The sequence below is a fragment of the Notothenia coriiceps genome, unplaced genomic scaffold (assembly GCF_000735185.1).
Source record: "Notothenia coriiceps isolate Sejong01 unplaced genomic scaffold, NC01 NC01_scaffold00003273, whole genome shotgun sequence".
Classification (NCBI taxonomy): domain Eukaryota; kingdom Metazoa; phylum Chordata; class Actinopteri; order Perciformes; family Nototheniidae; genus Notothenia; species Notothenia coriiceps.
Window position 1 is genome coordinate 4,886 of NW_011335974.1, and position 25,390 is coordinate 30,275.

The 25,390-nt window shown below is 41.8% G+C and overlaps 2 protein-coding genes across 4 annotated transcripts; both read right to left on the reverse strand.

Moving 5' to 3' along the window:
* Positions 1-4,393: 4,393 nt before the first annotated feature.
* nfil3-5 (nuclear factor, interleukin 3 regulated, member 5) lies at positions 4,394-12,390 on the reverse strand. Its single transcript, XM_010766243.1, has 2 exons — positions 12,068-12,390; positions 4,394-7,020 (listed from the first exon to the last, which is right to left on the reverse strand). Exon 2 carries the CDS (start codon positions 6,514-6,516, stop codon positions 4,711-4,713), a length of 1,806 nt encoding a protein of 601 aa, XP_010764545.1. The 5' UTR covers positions 6,517-7,020; positions 12,068-12,390; the 3' UTR covers positions 4,394-4,710.
* Positions 12,391-15,704: 3,314 nt separating this feature from the next.
* LOC104941188 (nuclear factor interleukin-3-regulated protein-like) lies at positions 15,705-18,515 on the reverse strand. 3 transcript variants are annotated; one of them, XM_010766244.1, is made up of 2 exons: positions 18,436-18,515; positions 15,705-17,695 (listed from the first exon to the last, which is right to left on the reverse strand). In XM_010766244.1, the coding sequence occupies exon 2, from the start codon at positions 17,672-17,674 to the stop codon at positions 16,421-16,423; it is 1,254 nt and encodes a 417-aa protein (XP_010764546.1). In that variant the 5' UTR covers positions 17,675-17,695; positions 18,436-18,515; the 3' UTR covers positions 15,705-16,420. The 3 variants fall into 3 exon arrangements, with proteins under 3 accessions (XP_010764546.1, XP_010764548.1, XP_010764547.1); XM_010766246.1 differs by having other exon boundaries at positions 15,705-17,760; positions 18,436-18,513; XM_010766245.1 differs by having other exon boundaries at positions 18,432-18,505.
* Between the last annotated feature and the right edge of the window lie 6,875 nt (positions 18,516-25,390).

Below are 25,390 nucleotides of genomic sequence, written 5' to 3' on the forward strand. Positions count from 1 at the left end.
TTTTCTAGCCGCTAGCCGGGGCTACGATCGCAATCGTAAAGAGGGGTCCGAATTTAACACATAATATCTTCATTAGTGTGGCCACTGTCATGAGGACGTTTCCCCAAGTGCTTTATACTGATTGATGAGAATGACAACATTCGTACACCAAATGACTACAATGAAGTATAATTCCGATTATGTCTTTACTGGTTCCGGAATTACGATTGATGGCACGATCGATTGAACTCAGGTCGGTGTGAACCAGGAGAGTAGCTGCCCTTCGCTTTCTTGCTCGTCTGGGTAACGACCATACTATTGTTTGGGACCATTGATTCGTGTGTCCGTAGAACAATTTCAATAGAATAGAATCGGTCGTGGTCATTTAATATAGATATCTCACCGCTTCAGTGCGGGGTAGGATGAAAGGGTCCCAACCCAACATTGCCTTATGTACATTGCGCAATGCATAGACTTATGTTTTTTAGTTCATTGACATAAGTCGAGCGGCAATGTAAACTTTTTGCTCATTGTATGTCATGTACGGTTGGGGAAAGGGTTTAGGTTTTCTCCATCCAAACCGCGCACCTTTTACACGTGCGGAGTTTAATCCATTAGTCTTATTTACATTGGTGTCATTAATGTCCATATTTTTGGTACATAAATTTATATAACGTAGTGAGAAACATAAAAAGTGGTTTTTAACCAGTATGTTACAAGTCCAGTGAAATCACGAACCATACATCGTCTGAACCGAATGAACTCTTTAAGTCCCGTCACCGCATCGGGTCCTTAATAACACACCCACCCGGACCTTCTTTACATCCACCCGGGTCCCCCTCTGTATAATTATCGCACCTTCCAGACTCGACTTTGAATTTATTACTGAAATTACTAAAAAATACGTGGATTATTTTGTATTCGTATTTAATCGTCACTTTTATTTTCTAGATGCTGTATCGGAAGTCTAAGTCGCTTTATTTATGTATCCAAATGACACCACCAGCCGTAGTCTTATACACCTAATAGTTTAGAACTGTTATCCCATTACACATAGCAAGTTCCATATATAGGTTGAAAATAGCTCAGCTGAAATACGCATGACAGAATAGCGTAGGCATTGGAAAACATTACACCACAGTCTGTCACGCGATGCCACACCTGAAGTCGCTCCCTCCCCCGATGCGTGAGCAACTGGGGGTGTAATATTAACTCGTACTAAAGATATACACATTATCAGATTAGCATGTAGATTTTTAGAACACAGTGTCTCACTATAGTACACAGTCTACAATAGTGGGTCAATGTTTTTACTTACTACAGTACTAAAGTATCCATAAGGGAACTCTATAATTAGTGACATGTACCTTTTGTGAAGTATTATCTGTCAAATAGCGACTAGATGGTCATCTCGACTTAAATATATATTTTGCATTCGAGTCGTAAATACGTTGAACTAAACTTCGCACACACACCACCTCCCCGTCTTTGCAACACACATCCACTGGTCCACAGGGGCGTGACACGCCCTGACGTGTGTGGTCGTAAAAAATAATAAACAGGGCGCACGGTGTGTACTCTGATACAGGGCGTAAACTCACTATCAGGCACGCTCTTTCCGGCCTAGCCAAGCGACTGGTCGGCCGTGGCGGGGCAAATAATAATATGAACAGATTTGCCGAGTTACATTCAACGCCGACTGTCAGCTGTGTCTCCAGGGGGTTCGCGGGGGGGGGGGGGGGCAACCTGTCAAGTGCTCGCGCTCACAGAGGGCAGTCCAGGTGGTGGTGGGGCAGGTGAGTACATTTTTTAGGGGTGGATGTGGGTGAACGAAAATTTGACATGACAAAATAGCAAGAAAAACCTCTTTTTTATTTCCATTTGAATGATGTAACTTGTGTTGATTAACGAAAAAATAAATTTACTTTATGTATTATAAAGTGTAGTTTTCTTGTTGTTACAAAATTGTTTAGCATAATTTATTAGGACTACTGTCTTGACATTTGTCTGTATTGACTTTTGAAATGAATTTATCTCCTTCTCCTTAGGTTCGTCACAATGGAGATTAGTAATTGGGTACAAACATATTACATCAATTGAGACACACAAGACATCGTATGTCTCTTGCGACTGCACTTTCTATCTGCACAAATGGTTGACATTAAACATTAAAAAGACCAGGCAGTTCAGAGAGAATCAAAGGAAGGCAGACAGGCAGCTTTGCATGACATTCTTCTGGACGTGTTTCATTGTGGTGATAGTGAGGGTAGTCAATCGTTTTGTTGACATTAAAGATATTGTTGTATTATAATAATAATAATGCTTTTATTTTCTAACAAATCATGATGTAAATACATGATTTTGAATATGGCATTAGTGTTGTATTTTCCTGACTCAAAAGACTTCATAACAGTAAAGTGATTTCATTTTCTGAGCCTACAAAACTATTCAATTATTCAATCTTTATTTCAGACTCAAGGTCCATATCACATACAAAAAGACAAGACACACATCAATAAATAAGATAAAAAATGATTTGCCTAAACCAACTTATTTATTATTCATTCAATGATTACTCATCAAATGTTGTGTAAATATTAGTGAAGGCACAAATAGTCAAACCTTTAATATTATTGCAGGTGTTGAGTATTACATTTTTTTTGTGATGTTGGATTTTCTCCATATCGCCTAGTCATACCCATGCTTTAATTTTCACTATGCACAGTTGGTATATTCTTTCCATTCATTTTTGAATCAAGCTAACTGGTTGACCTTGACAGTTTTCATGAAATGTTGTGAATATTGTATCCGCTGAATATACCCTTGTGAGCAGACTGCAGGCTGTTTATGAATTATGAAGTGTACTCTGCGGCTGTCATGTGGATGTTGTGACTGTCAGTATAAATATATTTCATGAATATTAAGACAGAGGTTAAGTTTAGAGAACAGTTTCCCTCCTGTACTGCTGCACCGCACAGTCTGAGTGTGTTTCATCTCAGAGTGTGTGCCAGTAGGCGGCATGAGGTGATGAAGCGGCGAAGTTTTCTGTGTGTTGGCTCACACTGCGCTGGCAGACTGGGATGTTTCTGTCTGTGAACTGTGAATCAGCTAGTTGGTCTGTGTGTGTGTGTGTGTGTGTGTGTGTGTGTGTGTGTGTGTGTGTGTGTGTTGCCTTCACCAATCATTATAGAGAATCAGAGAGACATACATTAATTTAACAACCTTTAATTTTTTCTCCATTTTCAATATTTCACAATGAAAAATCAGTGTTTATGTAACCATTTTTGCATATCCACATGAAGTATGACAATACATAATCACTTCTGGACAAGCCTTATTCAATTTCTTTTTTTTTTTATCCATTTCTTTCGCAAACAACAAAGTTTATACGGTAACACAGAGTACAAATGGTAACTGGGGCAAAGGGGAGTATGGGTAAATACACAGCACAACCAGAAAGAACATAGAGCAAAATGACCCAACAGGATGACAGAAAAACACATGTAATAATAAAGCCCAAAATAATAACGGAATATAATAGAAAATAAAAATATTAATAAAATAATAATAAAATAATAACAGCAGTATACAAGAGATTAAAGACAACTTTACATTTATACATAGTGGCCAGAGGCAGGCACCAGGAAGTGAAACAGTTAAACTTGTACAGACTGGATGATCTAAGGTAGCTAACACGACTCAGTGCAGGGGGGAGTGGGCTCGTAAAGACGTCGGCCAAAGTGGGGACGAGGGACAACACAATAAAGAGGCACCTTATGAAGAGAGAGCAGCGTTGCTGGTTTTTCCACGGGAGAGCCATTTTGTTTATTAAACAGACCATATTTGTCTGGAAATGAAGATGTATTGATTTTTCGTTGAGCAGCCGGCAGACGTTTGCCTTGTGCTTTTCAGGTTTTGCAAACAGCAAAGTGTGACTACATAGCCTTGACTGATATGCATTAGATAAATGGCCTTGACTATTTCAACAGCTCACCTGAATGAGGCCCCCGATCTGATCCATCAATAAAAAAAAATTGTACCTTTCTTTTTTTTCTTTTCTTCTTTTTCTATACAAGTTGTGGTTCATGTTGAAAAAATCTTGGAGGCATTTTCTAGACAAAAAGCGACTGTACAAGGTGTCTCATCAAGGGGAAAAAACCTTTTGAGTCTACGACTTCGTCATCCCACTGCTTTATTTGTTGTTGTTTTCTGCCACATTTTTCTTCTTAAAATATATTTTCCATTTATGCAAATGTATGTCACAGTAATATACAATCTAAGTGCTTCAGAAATGAAGGGGGACTTGTTTGTGAATGTGGTCAGACAGTGGGGGCGCAAATAGTAAAGGTGTGTGTTCAGAGGGAGGCAACTCTTTGCCAAAAAGGGAGATGCTAAAGGAGGGATGCGTATTCTTTGGTCAGAGGATTGTTCCCGTAATGCCACAATAAACGCTGGGCAGCCACCAGGGCAGTTTACAAAAATGAATGATGTATGAATTTTCCATAAGGGAAATACCCCAGACTCCAGCTCTGGAGAGTTGCCTTCCTAATTAAGTGATCTACCAAATAGGAAGGACAGGTAGGACAGATTTGAAGGGAAGAGGAACACAGTGAAACTTTGTGAAATCACATCCAAACTGCACCTCGGGCAGATCACCGGCTCTTCTCTGTGTCGTAGGGTAGCAATGTTAGTTATTGTGGTATTGGTAACAGAAAAAAGTCCCAAGTGTCCTTACTCTTGCCTCTTATTGGGCCCACCTCTGCTACTGGATCCCTTTTTCCCTCCCTCCTTTTTAGCCTCCTCCCTCTCATTCAGAGAGTTGATCTGTCCCGCACACTCAGTGTCATTGTCCACCTCCTTGCTCTCTCCGTTCATCTGGGAGCTGTGAGGGTTGCTGGGCAGAGCTAAGTAGGGGTGCTGAGGCAAAGTGGGAGAGGGGGACGTGGACATGTTGACGGTTCCCTCCATGTGCATCCCCGCCGCCCCGTTGGTAAGGGCTCTGTACTTGAGGCGGAGCTTGTGGGGCAGGGCGGTGCCTTTGTACTCGGCTTGGAGCTCGCTGTGTGAGCTTGGAACTCCAGCCTCCTTCTGATGGTAGCTGCTGATGTCTGAGGAGGACGAGCAGGGGGACTCGTCATCCGTGGAGCCCTCCTTGTCAGAGCTCCGAGGTTCCCCGTCACTGGAGGAGGTGTCTTTAGTGGAAGAGTTCTCCTGGTAGAAGCCGCCTGCTCGTGGGCCTCCCTCATACGTGAGAACCGGGGGCTCTTCGTCCAGTGTGTTGAGGTAGCCGTTGTGCTGTGGGAACGAGGACTCGCCCTCCTCCGTGTTGCGGGTCAGATCAGGGGCGAAGGGGTTCTGTTGGCTTTGCTGCAGACCGCCCTCCTGCCCCTGGTAGCTGTAGTGATGGTGGCTCTCGCGCTGTTGTTGCGTGTCGGTGTTGTATCTCTGCTGTACGTCATCTGTGGACTCAGCACGACCTTCGGTGTAATCGTACTGAGGTGAATCCATGGTGTTTGTTCTCTCCAGCTTCTCAGCGACCTCTGTGATGTCTGAGAACTTGGAGGTGGAGGAGTGCTGCTGGGATCTGCTCGGCTGCTCCTCGGCCCGCTGGGTGTCCATTGGGTAACAGCCGCTGCTGGAGCGGTACAGGATGACGCTCCTCTGCGCGGAGGTGGCCTGAGGAGCTGGACTGGAGGCCTTTACGTGGCAATGCTGCTGTTGCTGCTGCTGGTGGTGTTGGTAGTCCATGGCACTTTCAGCCAATGGGGCGTTCTGCTGGTGTGGAGAAACCAGGGTAGTGTGGTTGCCATGGTAAGCTCCATTCTGCAAATCATTGGGCATCGCCTTGCTTTCCAGGCCGGCCATCTCCATAGTTGCGGGCTCCGTCTTTATGTTGAAGCCCATTGGTTCTGGGCTGTCACTGGAGGAGTCGTCAGACATGTCGGAGATGGAGCCCCGTGGAGAGTACTGGTGGAGCGCGTTGTGGCGCTCGCCGCGGCCCGACTGTTCGGTTTCAGACGAGTCTGAGTTCAGCATCACCTGGGATGCACTGGAGTAGCCGCTGCTTGAGAGGTAGGGGTTGGGGGTGCCGTTGCCGCTCCCACTACTACTGTTGACACAAGCAGCGCTGTTGGATAACTGCTGACTTTTCTCCATGTAGGATGCCGTGCTGATGAGGCCGAAGCGCAACTTGAGCTGAAGGAGCTCCGTCTTTATGCGAACATTCTCCTCGTTCAGCGCCATGACGCGGTTCTCCAGCACCATGTCGTTGAGGCGCCGCTTTTCCCTTGAGCGCTTGGCTGCTTCATTGTTCTTCCTTCGCTTTTCCCAATAGGAAGCATCTTTCTTCTCGTCGGAAATGAACTCTCGCTTGCGACGGCTACTCGCATTGGACTTGGAACCTTTAGACTGGCGGCTGCTCCGCGGTCCTTCTTCCGGAGAAGCGGATCGGATGCTGCCGCTGTAGGAGGAAAAATTGTCGACATCCATTGCATTCTTGTTGCTGGTTGATGGGAGGTGTAGACCCAGACTTTCCATGTTTTCCTAGCTGTTGGCCAGAGTGTAACTCTAGCAAAGGGCAAAGGGGGAAAGGGAAAATTCAAAACAAGATGAGACGACTGCTTTGTTGCTGAGGACTAAGATGCAGGATCTGCAAAAATGTCTTGATGAGGTATTTGTTCCTTGAAGGGATAGCCTCATTGATTTCTGTTATTGTTCAACGTTCAAGTGTCCATAATCGCCAGGAAGATTAAAAAGAGGTGGAACTTCAGAAAAACCTCAGACATTGGACAAGTGTTCTGAACGGGGAAAGACAAAAAAGAAGTAGGTTTGTTTTCGATCAAAGAGTCTTTCAGCTGTGATTTCCTCAGTCTCTGGAGCCTTGTTGGAGTGGATTTTGACTTTATCTTCCTCAATCTTTAGCAGAGCTGTGATGTCTGTCAGGCTGCTGCTCTCAGTGTCTTACGGAGGATGTAGGTCAGTCCGTCTACTTTGGGGGCTCCCTGAGGATCCGTTTCAGTGCTTCTGTTTGCTGGCCACTTACTGAGAGAAAATAGGGAGGGGAGAGAGGGAGTGAGAGCGTCAGATTGGATGTAAAACCACTAAGATTCATAGTAACATATATTTACATTTCAGTGAAATTAGACTCATGAACTGTAGTACAAAGCTTTAGTTTGGGTCCCTTGCATGTAAGGGATCAATACACAGTGTGTCATCACACACACGCTGCTGCGGCTGGGATTAAACATACTGTATGTGCTGCTGCTGCAGAGCTATTGTGTAAGAAGGGGCACTGTCATAGTCACATAACAGGACTAAAGAAGGCTGACCTGGAGCCAGCTCTGCAGAGACTGACAGATAAAGAGCTGAGGGAGGCACATAATGGACGGAGATGGGATGAATCAAAACCATTATGATATAACTCCAATTATGGTACAGTACATTAAAAATACTTATGTTAACATTTCTAAATTATATATTATAAAATAAATCACGAGGGAGCAGATTTAAAGAAATGCATCAAACTCAGGAGATCTCCGGCAATGCCTTTGTTGTAGGAGCCGTCACACTGTGGGAAATTACACAACTCCCCAGGCTGCTGCTGAACATCCTTACGCAGTGTCAAAATATGTAACAGCAGGAAGCCTCGCTCACCGAACATGTTTGCGATACCCACGCCGCTTAAACGCAGCACAGAGGGATGTTGACGACAGTCCGGCGTTACGTAATACTTAGATCTGCACTTGTTTTCGGCCACATGCTTCTGGTTCTCCTGCACTTCACAGCTGATATGCGGTGGTAATTAATAACACATCACTACACTGAACCCGGAGACCATGGTAATCAGGAAAACATATTTTTTTATAACACACACAGGGAAATTATCTAGGTCACTGTGCCTCCGGGTAACAATGACTGATTTTCATGCTAACTGGAGTTAGCACAAATATGAACTTTTATCATCACTCGATTGTTTTATTACGTAATCTTCACGGTTTTCGGAGCCCCCCCCCAAATTGGAAACTGGAATCATTGCAGCACAATTAGTTTCATGGAAGCTACGTTATGTTCAGTGATTTACTAGTCTCACCACTTCCGTTGCATGTAAAGATTGTCAACTCTAATGCAAAATTTCACATTTTGAATATTGAAATAATACAAGAAGCACAAGTATGCATATGACTATTGGTACAGGAGCAGTATTTAAGTATTTGCATTTTACTATTGTAGCCTTTGCCGCATCTTTTTTCATCCAGTACATCTCAAAAACGACGGTTCAAATTAAATATAATATACATCAGTTAAAGTATCTTATAACAGATTCCATGACCAGTCGATATTTCTGTCAGGACTTTGGTTTTTCATTTTGAGAGATTTAACTTCAAACTTCAGACAAGTATAGCTGCAGAGGAATTTAGAAGCTTTGTTTAGGAAACACCAAGCAGCTACTAAATCCCATTTGGGCTGCAATATTTGTCTGATATCTTTCATGGTGTGAGCAGAGAAAGCAGATCTGAGCAAAGAAACCCTGCCGACGTCTTCAATTATTTCAACTGTGCTGTGATGGCAGGAGAGCTGAACAAACTCCTTATCCCAAAGAGAGTTGAACAAAGGTACTTGAGTTAAACAAAACTGACTCACCTCGATCTTCTTTCACTACGCTGCAGTGTATTGTTCCCTAATGAAAAGCCACTTACTTCTCACCATCGAGTCAATGCTACATAGCTATTTACTATAAAATATATCGTAAGATTATTTAAATCATGTCTTTTCTTTCCTCGCAGTCAATGACCCTGTTACATAATCTCATTTTTATAAAATCCGCATTGAGACCTTTGAACAGCTCGACTTCGGCCCTGAATAATTAACCATTTGTTTACTCATGTCTGTTATGTTGTAACTGAAAGTCTATGCTGCAGGCTATTCTTCAAATTTAATTTACCCTTCAGTGCCAAAACAAGGATTTCACCGTCTCCTTCTCTCAAAGAACTGGAGTAAAGCTACACCATTTGGGAAGGGATTTGGACAGTACCATCAACAGATGTGGACAAATGTGGGGTCAGCCCCTCCCCCTCTCACTAACCCTGAATATTTTTAATAAAGACTTTCAAGGGAGGGAGGAGGCGTGAAACAAAGGCGGCGGGAAGGAAGCGTGCATACGTCTGCGTTGTCCCACTGACCTAGAAACGACGCTAAGCAGTAAACACTCCTCCTGTCTTTGACGGTGCGCCATTAAAATAGGTCAGTGGAGAGGGAGGCCAGGAGAGGAAAGTAAGGGAGTAACAGAGTGCACTCTAAAAATAGAGGGAGGTGAGGGGGAGGGAGCAGAAGAGTGATGGGGTGACATCAGTTTGTGGAAAGCAGAGGAATTGTACAGAATCTGCAGCAGGAGGGATAAAAGGGACAAACTCCAATACGTCATCTGATTATAAAGCACCGTTGATCTTCATGCAACATTAATCCCGGCTCTTGGAAGACGCCTTGTGCAGCGCGGAGCAATATGAATCAATAGCAGATGAACGTCGGTAGGGAGAGATAGGGAGATGGTGTTGACGTCAGAGCACACACCCTTCTCTGCAGCCAAATTCACACATAACAGGCTCTCTCTCAGGACTGCATGGGGATGGGCTGCCGTGGCTGCTCGTAACGTACGTGCCCTGAATTTCTCTTGTTGCAGAGCAAAGCTTGTGTAACGTGTGCATATTACATCGCAGCAGAAGCTACAGGTTAACTGGCCGTGAATGCTCTGCTAACTCCCCTATTTACCCTCCTCTATGTGCTCTGAACAAAGGCCAATACTTGAGCTACACAAAAAAGGGATTCTGGATATGGTACAATGTCTAATTGGCTTTTTCTGCAGAGGTTAATTTCCCATTTAAACCAATGATTAACTGCGGCCACTGTAAGCTGTCTTTTTTCACTCCTTCTGGCTGTGGAAAACACAGGTCTGAAGTAGTTCCCAGGCACTTGCCGCTCGGGAGGAATGCCTCACCTCTGACCTCCTCTGAGGCAAGTGTGAGTAAAACGCTTGGCATCCTCTTCCCCTCCTCCATCCTTTAAGTGATCCAACACCACACACGTGGAGGGGGCCCCTAGCTATGAGCCTCCATTTTGCCACAGAGCTTTTTGTGTCAAGAAACACATCTAGCAGACAGGAATCCAGACATTCCAGGTCAGCCAGTGAGACCCATTGCTGAGGGCCATTTAACACTTCCTATTAGCAATACACTTCTACCTCCACTCGTGACAGAACACTAGATCTTCAGGTGAATGCACATGTTTCCAGATAAACAGGATCTTATGATATTTTCAATCTGTCTATAACACAATTGAGTTTAGCAACCTGAATTCCCCCTACGGCATTACAGAAGTATGCCTTCCTTCATAAAATCTGTTAGTGTTTTGAAGATGACTTAGTCAATTAGTGACATGTGACTCATATTTTAAAAGCTTATTTTTATTTAACACTAATGAATAGACACTAAAGTTTAACAAACTAGGTCGCTGTGGTAACTAAAGGCTGTATGAATGAGTCCACAGTGTGCCCTGTTTCCTCATGTGTCTCCTCACCCAGACTCAGGTCTGACCTACATTCAGAGGTCTGGCTGGGAACGGAGCAAAGCAGACGGCTCTGAAACCAGACCAGCTGGCAGCGGCGGACTATAGGAGCTCACCAGAACTCTGGCCCGGCCTCGCCAGACAGCGGCTTCCATGCATTAAATCACATCCTGGATGTTCACTTGTTATTCTAATTTCAGTTACGCAAAGACAAAAGAAAACATACAATCTGGTTCTCTTCTGCTTTTTTTCTTTGTTCCACGTTTTCTCTTGGAGGAGACAGACTGAGAAAGTTAAAAATAACTCACAGACACTCAACAGCTGTGTGACGTCATCGATGAAAGCATTTTTTAAATATCCATGTGCTTTAGGAAAAGGCATTTGGTGTTAACTGTGGTATAAATGATGGGAAAAGGGAGCAGGGTGGTGTAAAGGGGAATCAATTAAAGGCCCCTGTGTGTCCCAGGAGAGAGCTGCTGTTTATTGCTTCTCCCCGCTGTGTGCTGGTTATGTCATACCCTCCAACTCCCTCAAAGCATTGCTCTGTGCTTTACTTAACACAACTCATGAGGACAAGAAAGAAAGAAATCACCCAGTGACTCACTTTGAATGAAAAAAAACAGACGTTTTGTGACTGTTCTCTCCTTTGAACTTGAACACCTAAAAATGTGGAAAAATGTTCAGCACATGTTGAGAAAGGGAAGTTTCAAAGACAATATGAAGCAAAAACATTATTTAGTTTTTTAATATATTACGTTGCATGTGTTCCCCCTGTAGTAGGCCTACTCTGTTATACTCCACAATGTTTAAAAACATATTACACCTGAAGCCCATCCTGAAAACGTTATGCATTTTATCTCTTTGTATATGTTCTACGGTTCTACCTCAACTATGAGTTTCACCCACATTTATTCAAATGTTGCATTAGCACTACCCTTTGTGCTTACCCATGCTTTAAACCAGACATGTGATTGCATCAGTCGACAGCCACAAATACTATTGAGCGATCTAATCGATCAAAGGGATGTAGTGACCTACATATGGACGACATTCATAAAGCCTACAGTCCGCAGCACGCCACGTGCAGGAGCTAATACAGTGTAGTATGCTACCCTGTGTGTCTGCATTAACCAGACAACACACAGCCAGCTCTCCCCCCATCCCTGGAAAACACCACCGTAGAGGAAATAACCTCGCCTTGACATTGAGCACACAACGTGGGATACGGCCAACCACGTTTCCCAAATATTTTACATGTTTCGTGTAAATAACAATGAACAATGCGACAAAACCGGCAACAAAGTAGCACATTAGCGCCGGTAGTGCCGTGTTTAACGTTACAAAAGCGACCGCAAACGTTTCAAAGTCACGGCAGAGCCGAGAATCGCCATGTGAACAATGACCGGCCACAAGCATCATGTCCTCACCTCAACAGACCGCGGAAACACCGATATTACCATGAATGAAATACATAAACGGAGATAGAAACAGACAAAGACAAAAAGCAGCCTTGCGCTCAGTCATAACATACCTCTCCGTGTCCTAGAGGGGGGAGAAAGATTCCGGCTTCACCGACACAAAGCTGTCTCGCTCCCGTTTCCTCCTTTTCCTTGCGCGTGTGGAAGAAACCTCCCAAAAAAGCCGAAAAGTTTTCGTCTCCCTCTTCTGTCGCAGCTCGGCTGAGTGGCGGTGTGGTGAGAGGCTGTGCTGGATGCTGTTTCTGTCTCTTGGCTCTGGCTGCCTGTGTGTTGTGCGCTGCCGGACCCTTTGCTCCAGTTTCTCCGGCTCCCTTGCTAGAAATATGTGTTAGTAGGTCAGCGGTTGCATAACAGCTCTTAGGCTGCCTCGTCACGTTGTTGTCCTCTGTCTCTCAGCGCAAGAGTCTCTCTCTGTTATTAGTCCCTCTCTTTTCCCCACCCCTCCTTCCCATTTCCACCTCTGCTCCATCATCCCATTTATTTTTATAACTTGGCCCTGTATGCATGTTACACAGACATACATCATATTACTGAGAGGTCCGATAATAGCATGCAACAGCATGTCCTTGACCTGTGCAAGTGTACACTCACTGTTGCTCATTATAGCCTTTGTTCCTTTTATAATCAAGCAAATTGAATAAAATGTATTCTGAATATAGGCTACTTCTTCTTTCACTACTTGCAAGCAAACCTTTGGAATGAACCTCAATGTGAACAGTTGAAACATTTTAAAGGAAATAAAGGAATTAATAGCAGACAATAAGGCCATATCATTTTGTGATCAATTTGTTTGAAGCGGCCACTGTGGAGCTACTGGACATATTTAAATCATGTGCATTTAAAACAACATCAGAATTTAACTTTGATGTGGAAGAAGTCTGATCTTTTACTTTGTTAATATTATAGTGTAACAATGCTCTCATGAGTCCTCCGTTCAAAATGTAACTTAAGTAAAAGGCCAAAAAGGATCAGCATCAAAATATTCTTAAAGTTTATCATTAGTAATGCATGATTGCTTTAACTTAAATGTTGCAGCTGGTAAAGGTGGAACTAATGTAAACACTTCACATACTGCCAGTCACCATACATAATAAATATTCTATTATTAGGTGATTTTCAACTTGTATTAATTACCTCAATCACTTAATTTCAGCATTCACTGATTTTAGCATCAAGGTCATTAACAGTAGGATTCATTCTGGTTTATTAACAAAATGTTGTTTTGATACAATTGCAAAATGAGTCATAGGCTTCTTATTTTTCTCACTCATTTGGGATAAATATAAGGCTATGTGTCAGCAGTGCATCACCGTGTGCAAAAGGACGGGATGTAGGTCATTGGGGACTGTTTAGAGAAATGCAGAGTATATGTGGTAAGTAACAGTTATAATACCTCACCAACCCACGTATTACACTGCTAGATTATAAAGCATGTTGAATATTGGATGCACTGAGGAAATATTGTTGCCTCAGATCGATCGTGTATCGGTTCAGATCACAACATTTTAATGTTTTTGCACTGTCGAACAGAGTTTAACCCTTTGTTTGATTAATATGGTCTTTATTGTAAACAATAGAAATGTGGCCATGATCTGGTATTTTTTGCTAATAATAACGTACATTCAGTAACAACAATAAATACTGGATTCTATCTAAGCTCATTTGAATATTATTTTTTTTTTGAAAAACCTAATTAAAACACACATTAAAACTATAGATCCCACACTGAAACTGCATCAATGCAAAGAAGCTTGAACCCACTCACTCTTTTGTGTGTGTTTTTAATGTCAATTATTTCTATTTTTTGTCCTTTGTGTGCCCTTTTTTTGTAAAAGATTAACTACATATTCTTTTAAACATATCTGTTAAATTGAAGGGATACACCAAATCATTGTCACTATTCATGGCCATTACAATTAATATAAAACACCTAATAAAACATGGATAATCTCTAATAAAACCTGAATTATACCATTGTTTTTTTGTTTATACTCTTACAGTCAATTTGTTTATGTTTAGTATCTTTTGGTTTATCTGCTTATGTGCTTTTCTATTATCCCATAAAACCCATTGTTCTCTTCACCACTACATTTCATAAGCAGTTGCGTCAGCCCTGTTTTGGTATCAGACTGACACATCCACTTCCAACCCACTTTCTCACACACATCCCTTCCCCCTACCTTGACTCAAAAAACACATGCACTCATTCACCTCACCCACCACCACCACCACCATTAGACCATGTTGGGGGAAACAGTGGCCTTGAACTTGTCTAGCTCCTTCCCCCACCAGTGCTCTGTTTTCGCCACCAACCCCCAACGCACTGCTCCATCTCTTCAGCTGCCTCTGCATGCAGGCATTCCCTTGGCAACTGTGGTTTGGTGGTGCCTGCCTAGCAACCAGAATGCTCTCGCTTCTGCCTATAAGGCTCGTGGCATGGGGGGGGGGCTGGATGAAGATTGATTGCAGACAAAAGATCTCATGTGTATCTCCTGTTGTTATCGTCATCCGGGGTCTCTGCTGCAGCGGTGTTACCTGTTTAACCTCACATGGTGGCATTACATATTATAATATGTAATAATCGTCATGCCATTTTCAAGCTCCTTCCTTGTTCTTGGCATTTTTTTATTTTGTTTTAGTAAAGACAAAGGTCATTTAAAAGTGGTAATGCTTCACTTCCAATCTAAAATGACATCCATAGCTTTTGTCTGTATGTGCAGAGTGTGTTGCAACAGCAGTAAGCACAATGGAGGAGATGACCTCTGTAGTAACACTTTGAATGAGTGAGTGAGTGAATGATCAATGATGATAGACACCTGTCGCCACCTGGTGTTGATAAAAAAAAGACTGAAAACTGAAGAATGTACCTTTAAAGAATAATGGCATTTGGGTCAAGGTTAATCATATTCTTTGCCAAAAATGAGTAATTGTGCATATATTTTGTGGCTTTTCTGGCCATTGCTTACATAATCTATTTCACAGCAGCACACCTGATGTCTATCTGCAAATGTATGCTCCATCCAGGTGTTGGATTCTGAACCTGTATCCTTCCCCTACAGTACATGAGGTCCAATCAGTCTCCACTGCAGCTGCCTTGATGCTAAAAATAGCTTTCGTACTGCTGACGTGAGTGATGACTCATGCAGAGTCTCACATCTCTTTCTGCATCCCTACACCACTCCCCTCTCCCTGGCACTGTCCGACACCCAACTCACCCCCTCTGCATATATCAGTAACCTTCATTCAGTTAGGGGGTGCTGACGAAAAGGTGGTTTGTCCAGTTTTAAAGCATTCATTAAAGAGGGTTATAAATCATTCCAGCACAAAAGGAAATGTTTGACATATACATATTCTTGCGCAGTGCACCTCTCCTCTCAGTGACTCAGAGCTCTCTCTCGGCCCTAGCTTGGTCAGCTTTCTACTTTTACCCCAGCTTATCCTTGCCTGTGTAATCTAAACTAGCTGAAAACATAACTTTAGTGCATATTTACAGATGTAACTCTTGATGAATACTGTATGTATGGCCTCTCAAACAAAAACAGCATCTAAGTTATTCAAAAAGATTTCAATCTCAAAGACAGTGTAAACTCTATCACAGCGAAACAAATTTCAGGTGAATTGTAATGTTAAATATACAAGAAAAAAATCGATCACAACAGATTTACCTAAAATAAACTTTTATTTCCAGGTTCATTTCGTTTATAGAAATCAGATACAGTAAGCAATATTAATATCACAGAAACATAAAAGCTTTACTGTCTTTTTCTTTTCTTCAGGACAGCATATCATAATGATATCTGTGTTAAAAACCTATGAACTACACATTGTCCCACTGTAGACAGAAATGGCTTTTATACCTCTGAGTTAAGTGAATATGGTGAAGTGTTGTACATTTTAACGGTGTACTATATGTTGTATACAAGTTAATGTCCAGTGTTTCTGATAGACCAGTTTGAAACCAGAAATAAATAGCGTTATTCAAATCTGAGGAATTATCATGATTAAGAGACATGTGGTTATTCTGGAAGCCCTGAGAGAAAAGTGGGACATTAAATTGTTATGATCTAATACATTTTCAGATGGAATTTTTTTTCCAGGATATGTTTCATAATTTAATTTAATGTCACCTTGTAAAAACGTATTTAGATCATACTTACAAAATGCCTTTGCCTATCCAGGCTTCCGTAGATATATCACACTGACATCTCTTTTAGATTTGCATTCATTAGACATAATACATTATTAAAAAACGAATATGTTGGTGTTCTTTCTGATAGTGATTTGCCGACAATCACAGAACAAACACTTTCCTAAAAGAAGCTTTTCCAGTGAAACAGGTGTCAGTAAGGGTAAGATCGATGGTTTGTGAAGATGTAGTGTGAAATCTGTCTGCTAACTTTAGTCTTTTAAGCGATCTTGGAGAGCAGCTGCTGAGAGAAAAGCATCTTGAGCTGAGCCACTTCCTGAGACAAACAGCTGATCTGAGACCTGAGACTGACGTCCTCTGTTGAATGCTTGGTGTGCCCGGAGCTCTGAAGGGAGGAGGCGTTATAATGGCGAGAGGACGGACCCTGATACTGCTCCCCAAGACCACCATAGGCCTCCTCCCTGGGCCAAGGGGCCTGACTCTCTATCCGACCCTCCAGTCCTGCCTGCTGCTGGTTCCTCACCTGGATGTTTGGCCACACTGTGGCTACAGGGGGTCCATTGTGCCTGGTAGCTGAAGATGGAGATATCTCCCCTCCTTCGCTGCAACAAGAGGGCCCTTTGAAGCGGAGCTTGTGCGGGAGGCTCCTCAAACCCTCGGGTGAGTCTTGTCTGTTTACATACTGACTCTCGTTGACCTCAAGGAGACAGGTGTGGGAGTCGTAGCCTTGCTGCTCCTTCACCACCTCCCTCGGAGAAGGCCCAATATACTCATTTGGAGATTCATCAAAAAATACAGGGCAGGCCATGTTTGAGCTACATAAGGTGGATACACCCGACTCCTCGGATACACTTTGACGTGACAAAGGCCCGGCCCCCCTTGGTTCATAGATGGGACCCTGATGTGGAGGCTGAGAATGGACGTGGTGGATGTGGTTGGGGTATGAGGATCCATCTGTGTGAGACTGGTAGCGGTTTGTGGTACCGGGTGTTGGGTGAGCACAGAGTGGTGCAGACAATGGTAGAATTGAGACTTCAGACGGGTCCTTGACCAGGCCAAAGCGAAACTTCAGAGCCAACACCTCGGCCCTCAGATGGGCGTTCTCCTCCAGCAGGCCCAGCACTCGCCTCTCCAGCACCATGTCATTGGTTTGCCGCTTCTCTCTGGACCGTTTGGCTGCCTCGTTGTTTTTTTTCCTCTTGTCCCAATAGCCGTCATCTTTCCTATCGTCAGGGATGAACTCTCGTTTGCGGCGTGCAACGTTGGCGATGTCTTCATCGCAGCTACTGCCTTCTCTAGCTTCTGTCTTGGCAAGGCTCTCTTTGTGATTGAAGGGAAATGTGTGACCCAGGAGGGTTCGAGCCAGCTGGCCTCCCCTGGAGGTGAGGATGGAAACAGCCTCATCTGTGAAGGATGCAGCCCTTCCTCGAGGCCTTGACTCTGGCCCCTTTACAGCCAGCGGCGAGGGCGCTGACAGCTCGTGAGCAACACTTCCCACAGTCTGACCCGTCATGTTCCAACACTGATTTCACACCTGAAGGAGCGGGGAGGTATGTGAGGATCTTACTGAGGTTGTAAAATGTGCTGTAATGGCACCATCTGGTGGTGTACAAATACACAAACATATAGAGGGGTGACCGTTTGTTTACAATGTTGCAAAACATATCGTACTGTTACATGTTGTTTTGGATAAGACTTGAATATAATAAAAAATAACTATAAATATAACTTATATCCAATAAATAATAACAACAAGCATTACAGTGGGATAAAACTACATAAATACAATTTCATAATAATTGTCTTATTTTAAGATTATTGTTGTTTGTCACTCAATCCACAATAAATCAGTGAAATGTAATAAGTATATTTTATAGATCAAATGTTAGATACAAACAGTTCGTATTGAGAAAGAATAGAACACGTGATGGACAAATGTGACAGACTTGTCTGTGATTATTCATTTAACTAGCTAATTTCCCTTAGAGTATGATTTAGGATTGAGTATTTTTCATTTATTATTCAAACTTATTTTCTACCCAGTTACCTTAACAATATATTACAGTTCCTATTATCTCGGTCGATTTTTTTAAATTAAAACCTCAATAGATCACTGATCAGCGCTCCGTTGTTTACTTTTGTAATAAATCCCATATACATTCCTAAGCTATTTCACCCGATGAGATGATAAAGTAAACAAATGATGCAGAAACTTTCTTAAACATGATTAACTAGATCCATCTCAGGATAAGTAAGGAAATCTTATTTACAAACCAAACAGCTGCTGAATGAACCCTTTGATGAATCTCCTCAGTCCAATTGAGTGGAACAGCACAGGTCTCTGGATGTTCCTCCTCCTTAAAAAGCTCTGTGCGGTTTCTTCTCCCACTCATCGGTTCAGATGGGGTCGGATCGTCGGATCCTCACCCCGACTGACCCCACCTCCTCCTCCCCCCCTCCCCTCCTCCCCTCCTAACAGGAAGACCGCTGAGTGAAACCAGCGGAGACATGAAGAACAAACAACAACAAACCGGACAGCCACCAGTCCTGACAGGTTGTTTGAATAGTGATTTATGAAGTCAATGCAGCCATGCCACTGACAGTCAAAGGACTAAATAGAGGAGGATATTTATATAACAAACAGTTAGCCATACCGTACGCCTTACATACTTGTAACGTAACTTACATTTCATGAAGTTACCGACAGTTAGTTTACTTTCCCGGCGCCTTTGCTGCCACAGTAACATTTTTATCTGTCAGAAAGTACCGCCTCAGACACAACACATCTTATTTTCAGTGAAAACAACAGATTACTGGTTTTATGGCACGTTTAGCTAGCTGTTGCTCTCTCTATTTATATTAATTAATGTCACAAGTAGGTCGTTCTTGACTAGCTATAATGCATTTGTGGCTAAAGGGGTAACTGAAATACGAACAGGGAATACAAAAATCATAAAGAGTTGACAGTAATGTGAAGCTCTGCTAACCTCATAAAGGTTAGAGCTAACATTAAATGCTAATGTAATAATAATAATAATAATAATAATAACATTTGATAATATGCACGAAACACAATGTAGAACTTGTTTTATTAGTATTTTGTAATTAAGACATTTAAATGATTATTTTTACTTTATTTAGAGTCAGTTAACATTTCAGTTACTTCAAATGTAACATAGATACACATACATGAAAGCAAATAAAGTATATTAATGAACATAAAACGTCAAAATTACAAAAAGTCAGGGGTCAAAATGAATAGATTGCAAATTAATTAAAAACGTAAAAATGGTGAGAGAAGAAATTATGCAAGGGTTTCACACGTATTATACTAAGTAATACATTTTGCTTAATTGAACGAGTAACTCATGAAGAAATAACCAAGTTTCTGTTTTTACTATTCACTGGGTGTCTAAGATTATCATTGACAGTCTTCCACTTAGAATAAATACCGGGCTAAAAAAAACATTTTTTATTGTGATTTTAATACTATAAAGTAGATTAGGTAATGCAGTTTATAAAAGGCCTGTGTGGACAGAAGTCATGGTGGCTGGAGTTGTCCTCATTTGCTCTTTGCAGGTGAGCACCAATAACGAGGAGTCAAGGGTAACCTGGCTACAAGGAAAAATGTGAACATGTACTTTTTGTTTCTCTCCAAACACATATTCAACCCCAACATACAGTTAGGAGACACACCAGTTCCAAAGAAGGATGTGTAATATCAAACGCCTCTTCTTTTTCAGAGAATGATGAGCTCACGGTGTAAGAACAACAGAAGGTCATCTCCGTGTTGCTGCACCTGTGAGTTAATCTATGAATTTTATGACCATGTTTTGTAGACGAAGAACGTAAAGTGCCTTTAAGAGAGATTGAGTCATTTGAATGCCAGTGGATAGTGTGAATGGAAAGAGAGCAGTTATGCAATACACAGAGAGAGCGAGAGCATTTGAGGACTGCTCGGTGTTGGAAGTTCAGTTGGGGTGAGGTTGCACAGAAAAAAGGAACATTGTTCCATGAGCGAGCTAGTGATACTTCCTCCCTTCACATGGAAACGCTGATTTCCCTGTCTCATAGTCAAGCTCACCAAAACAAAACAAGACAGCAGTTAACTTCCCATTCTTTAATTTATGCAGATCGTCTCTTTAGCAAAAACAATGTCACTATTGACCTGTTTGTATGACCGTAACAGATCCGTTTGAACACGTTGATGCACGGCTTTGTGTGCACAGAGGTAGAGAGCGCGTTGGGGGGGAAATTCTGTGAATCAAAAACTGTACCACTGTCCCAAGGTTCAGCTGAATGACCTGCCAACTAATTATATTAAATGAAACATTTTGATTTCAGTTCCTGCCTTTCCAAGAAATGCTAGCAGCTGCCTGAATCACGGGGTTACACTGGAAAAAAGGATCTGTCTTAACAAGTCATTTTTGACTTAATCTAGTTTACTTTAACAAACACAAAATTACTTCTTTGCTGAGATGATTTCATCTGTGTCTCAACTTTTTGATGCATTTTCTGATTCTACATGGGAGATGTTTTTCCAGGAATCTCATCTCAAAGATTAGCGCTTCTGTGAAGTTGTGCTTTGAGCTTAATGCTAACATCAGCATGCTAACATGATCACAATAAAAATGCTAACAGGCTGAAGTTTTAAAGGTATAATGTTTAACATGTTCATTAGCTCTGCTTAGCTTGTCAAAAAGCTAACATTTTCATATTAGTCGGTGCACAAACTGAGGCTCATGGGAGTTTCACTGTTGCAGGTATTTGGTCGTGAACCAAAGTATACCACTATATCAAGTCAGTTAAGTTAGTACAAGTTATCCAGAGAGGAGCCAGTGAATTTCAAACCATGAAAGTCATTATGACATTTCATGACAATCCATTGAATGTTTGAGCTTTTTCAGTCCTGGCCAAAGTGGTGAACAGACACAAATGTTCCTGGAACATTTTGCTTATACTCAGAGACTGTGAATTGACTTAACATCACCCCTACCCTCCATGACTCTAATCCTAACCCCATGTGCTTTTCAGAAGATCGATGCTGTAACAGTTAGCAAGCTACTTCACTGGACAATGGACATTCTGTATTATCTTTCATGGATAATGCAACTGCAATATTATGCAACGTATAACAACTTGGGCAGAAAGCACAACATCCTTTGTACTCATATTTGGGATGACATTTTCCCCATTGGAAGCCAGTTTGCAATTTAAGCAGGGGAACAAGGAAGCTCTGTTTCTGAGTGGCATCAAGAGCATGTGGGTCCCCAGGATACCCAGAGGAATCTAAGCTGAAAAAGACGTAATTCTTTCTCGCATTCATTTATGTCACTATCACCTCATATGACAACACTGGATGCAGGATGAACAACAGATTTTGCAGCTGTGAACTCAGCTTTCTGAGGTCAATAAAGCACGTACTGAGGAATCTATTGCTACAATTTACTACATATAACATACTGTACCATAAACATTGATTTGACATCCACACAAATTTCTAAATAAAAAGCAGAAGAAGAAGAAGAATACCAAACCTTTTTGACTTTTTAACTGCATAGTGATGTGGAGCAGTAAGTGCACATCCAAACCAACATAGTGAAATAATGCTTTAAATAGTTTAAATAATCAATGCCAAGAAATGCAGAAACGTTAGATAAATCAGCTTTGCAAATATTTATAAGAAAGAAAATGAATTCAACATGTTTGTAATGACTTCAATGATAAACATAATTGGGTATGGTGAGAAACAGTGAATTTAGTGTAAGATTTAAATTCTTCTTATAATGCCCTTTTAAAACAAATAGACATGAGACACTAGTAGCAGCTTTTATTGCAGAGGTCCTTTCCTGGTACATTGTGTTCTTGCAGAAAATAAATCATTGCTCATTCTTTATTGCTTTACATGAATATTATGTGATGCTACTTTATAACCTCATTACTCTCATATAGATTACATCAAATGGCAGCATATGTTCACAGCAGAACGATGTGGGTGGGTTTTCATTCTTCTAACTTTGCATGAACAATTTCAGATTTGCTTTGTCTTCAGAAAGTCTCCTGGTCAAGACTTGGTTAAAAGGGTTCTAACAAAAAGGCACTATCCTCTGAGCTGTATCAGTTATGGTGTTTTTGATTGACTTTGCGTAAAAGTCAAGATATCTTAGCTTTGATTTAGACTATTCTTTAATTGTCTCTAGTAAGTCTGTCTTTCAATTGCAATAATAAATCTCATTTTAAGGCTAGGAGCTAGTGAATGTATTATGTCAAAAACTTGTCAGAACATAAGTATAAATGTGTGTGGATGTTCATTAATGTGTAGTGCAGCTTAAAACAAAGGCAGAAAGTCCCCTGAGCAAACAGCAGACACTGGCCTCGTTTGACTCTGTCTTTGTGTACTCTCAAGTTCAACTCAGGGGACTAGCCCCCCCCCTCTCCCTCCCTCCCTCCCTCCATTCCTCGATCCAGTTGGAATCACGGAGCCTCTCTGCAGCCTCAGCTCGGCAGCCTCTGCTCGGCAGCCTCAGCTCTGAAGCGGCTTTCACTGCTTTAATCCTCATCCTGCTTTAGGACATCAGGCCAAGATTCACATTTTGGGAGGTTGCGTAATTGAAAACACACAGTACAGTAATGAACTACACACAGCTGTACAAAGTTACAATTAAATAGCAGAACGGATATTTTTTATGCAGATAAATAGATAAATATTTATCGGCATTTAGAAAATCTAACCCATTTCCTCAGTTTGATGGATGGCAGTGATAGTGCTGTCCTGAGGTCGCAGGGGCTTATAATGATCCACAAATGGTATCTGAATGTGGGTTTCTATGTGACTGAAATATGTCTCCGCTTCTTTTCAGTAACACTGTTCTGCTGGGTTCACACAGTGTCACCCTTCTCTGAGTTTTACAGCGTGTCTGTGCAGGAAAGAAAACAATACAATGCTTGAAGAGAGTCCAATGGTTTCAAATGACTTGATTAGTTTTTGTTATTAAAATCCATAAAAGCTGCAGTTTTAAGGTCGAGTCTTGATGTCAAATGGCTAATATGCAATAATACAACTTCGTTTTAAGAGTTTAATGTGTTTTCCCTATAATGCGGACAGACTGTCGTCAAAAGTCAGAAACAAAAATGGAATTTTCTCCATATCTCCACAGAGGAAAAAGAAGAGATAGAGGGAATTTAATTACAGTAAATCTGTCCCCAGTAAACCTTCCCTCAGCATCTTGATAAGCGGTTGGTACGGAAGTAGAGAATATGATGCTTTCTTTCATGGAAAACTATCATATTAACTGGGTTTGATGATCCATATTTATTAATACTCTTCGCTTGCAGTGGGGGTTTACAGAGAAGAAATCTGCACGTTTGTACTGCCTTTGCCATTTTCCAACTTTAATCTGTTTAGCTGCTTAGATGAAATAGGAAAAGTTAAAAATATGTAATACTTCATGTTTTGTTCATTCTTCAGTGCTTGTTTATCAAAGGCTTGAATATTTCCCCTAATGAATAGTGCGTGCCGAATACCCTCACTCGAAGTATAACATTACGGAAACAGGGAATGATGAATTAGAAAGTGGAAGTTCAAAGGGGGATTTGTGCGAGACTTTGTTTGTTCTTTTCAGGGCACTACAGAGCAGAACAGAGTGTCCTCATTCAAACCCTAAATCTCAGAATCAATTACCCTTAGAACGCTGCGCTACAATAAACTCATGTTACAGATGGAGCCTCAAAACCATCCCTAACCTATTAAACTCTACCTCCTGTATTGGCTTATTGGGCCATTATCATGTATTGATAAGCGAAATCAAAAATGGTTAGGCGGCAACCTCTGGCTGTTGTAATTATGACAAGGAGGAAGTCTGATGCCGTAGTATAGATACTGATATAAAAAACACAGTCAATGCAGTCTATGAAGGCACAAATTATTGGTGGAAAGATGGGCTAAAAACACAGGAGACCACTGTAGAGTATGTGGGTCGTAATTTCTTAGACACAGAAACAAGAAAGGAGTCCTCATTAGCACAGTGACCCTCTAAAGACTCATGGAGAAGACATGGTGAAGCTCTCAATGCAATACCTGTTGGCCAAAAAGGTCCTGAGGCCATCAGAGGAAAAGTTCTTAATGGAATCTTTATTAGAAGCATTGCCTAAACAGTCCGGAAGCCATCGATGGAAATGTCATCAGATATGTCCTGGTGCAGCCACATCTTTGTAAAGCACATTAAACTACAGTCCAGATATTCGGTCCAACTCCTAGCTAACAACGTTATGTCATCCATTATTAGCCATGATCTTACGTTGCCCATGATGAGAGGGGGGAGACGCGACTTATATCTAATTTCCTCCATAAATCTGGACCCTGCTCTCCTCCTATGTCTCTTCAGTTTACCCCTTACTTATATATATAACTTTATTCCCGTTACAAACATACTTTCTTGAAACCAAACCACAGTATTTCCCTTAACCTTACAAAGTAGTTTTGTTTCCACACATAACCAAACCACATGTTTAAAACTGTGACCAATTTGCAACGTACGGGCAGATACAGTTCGCCCTGTCGGAGGCATTATAATGGTAGTGATAACATCTGATAACAGCAATTTAATGGAGATGTTATAACTGATTTAAGAGGCTGTACAGCTCTTTTCATGATGGGTAACATGGTCAGGTGAAATCAGTGGAGGGCCCCTTTAAAGCCAATATATTACAAACAGATTCCCCTTGTTCTTGTTTACCTGGAAACTCTGATGTACACAAAAGGTAACTCTGAACCCCATAAAACAGCTTCCTTTTGTAGGTGTTATTTACCTGTTTGATTGTATTTTAATAGTGTTATACCAAAACAAGGGATTACGTATGGTAACGCTTGTTATATAAACACAGGCGGAGCCCTCTACTGGGTACTCCCCTCGATCCTATCATGCAAGCATTCATCCACTGAGACTTTCTAGACGTAGCCGGACCCTGGGCGGGCCTACCTGAATGCGCACGCATCTCACCGCATAAAAGGAGGCCTCGCCTCCTTACGGCCCGTGCACACAGCGGTGTGCGTTGAAAGCTTCACCATTCACTTTGAATGGGGTGACGTCACTTTTCGCCGAACTGCATTGTGGGAAGCGAAGCGGAGCTCACTGCAAAAGTTGAGAAATGTTCAACTTTTGAAGCTTCTGAATCTTCGGTGGAAGCGTCAGCCAATCAAATCCCGTTTATGCAAATCTGCCAGTACAAG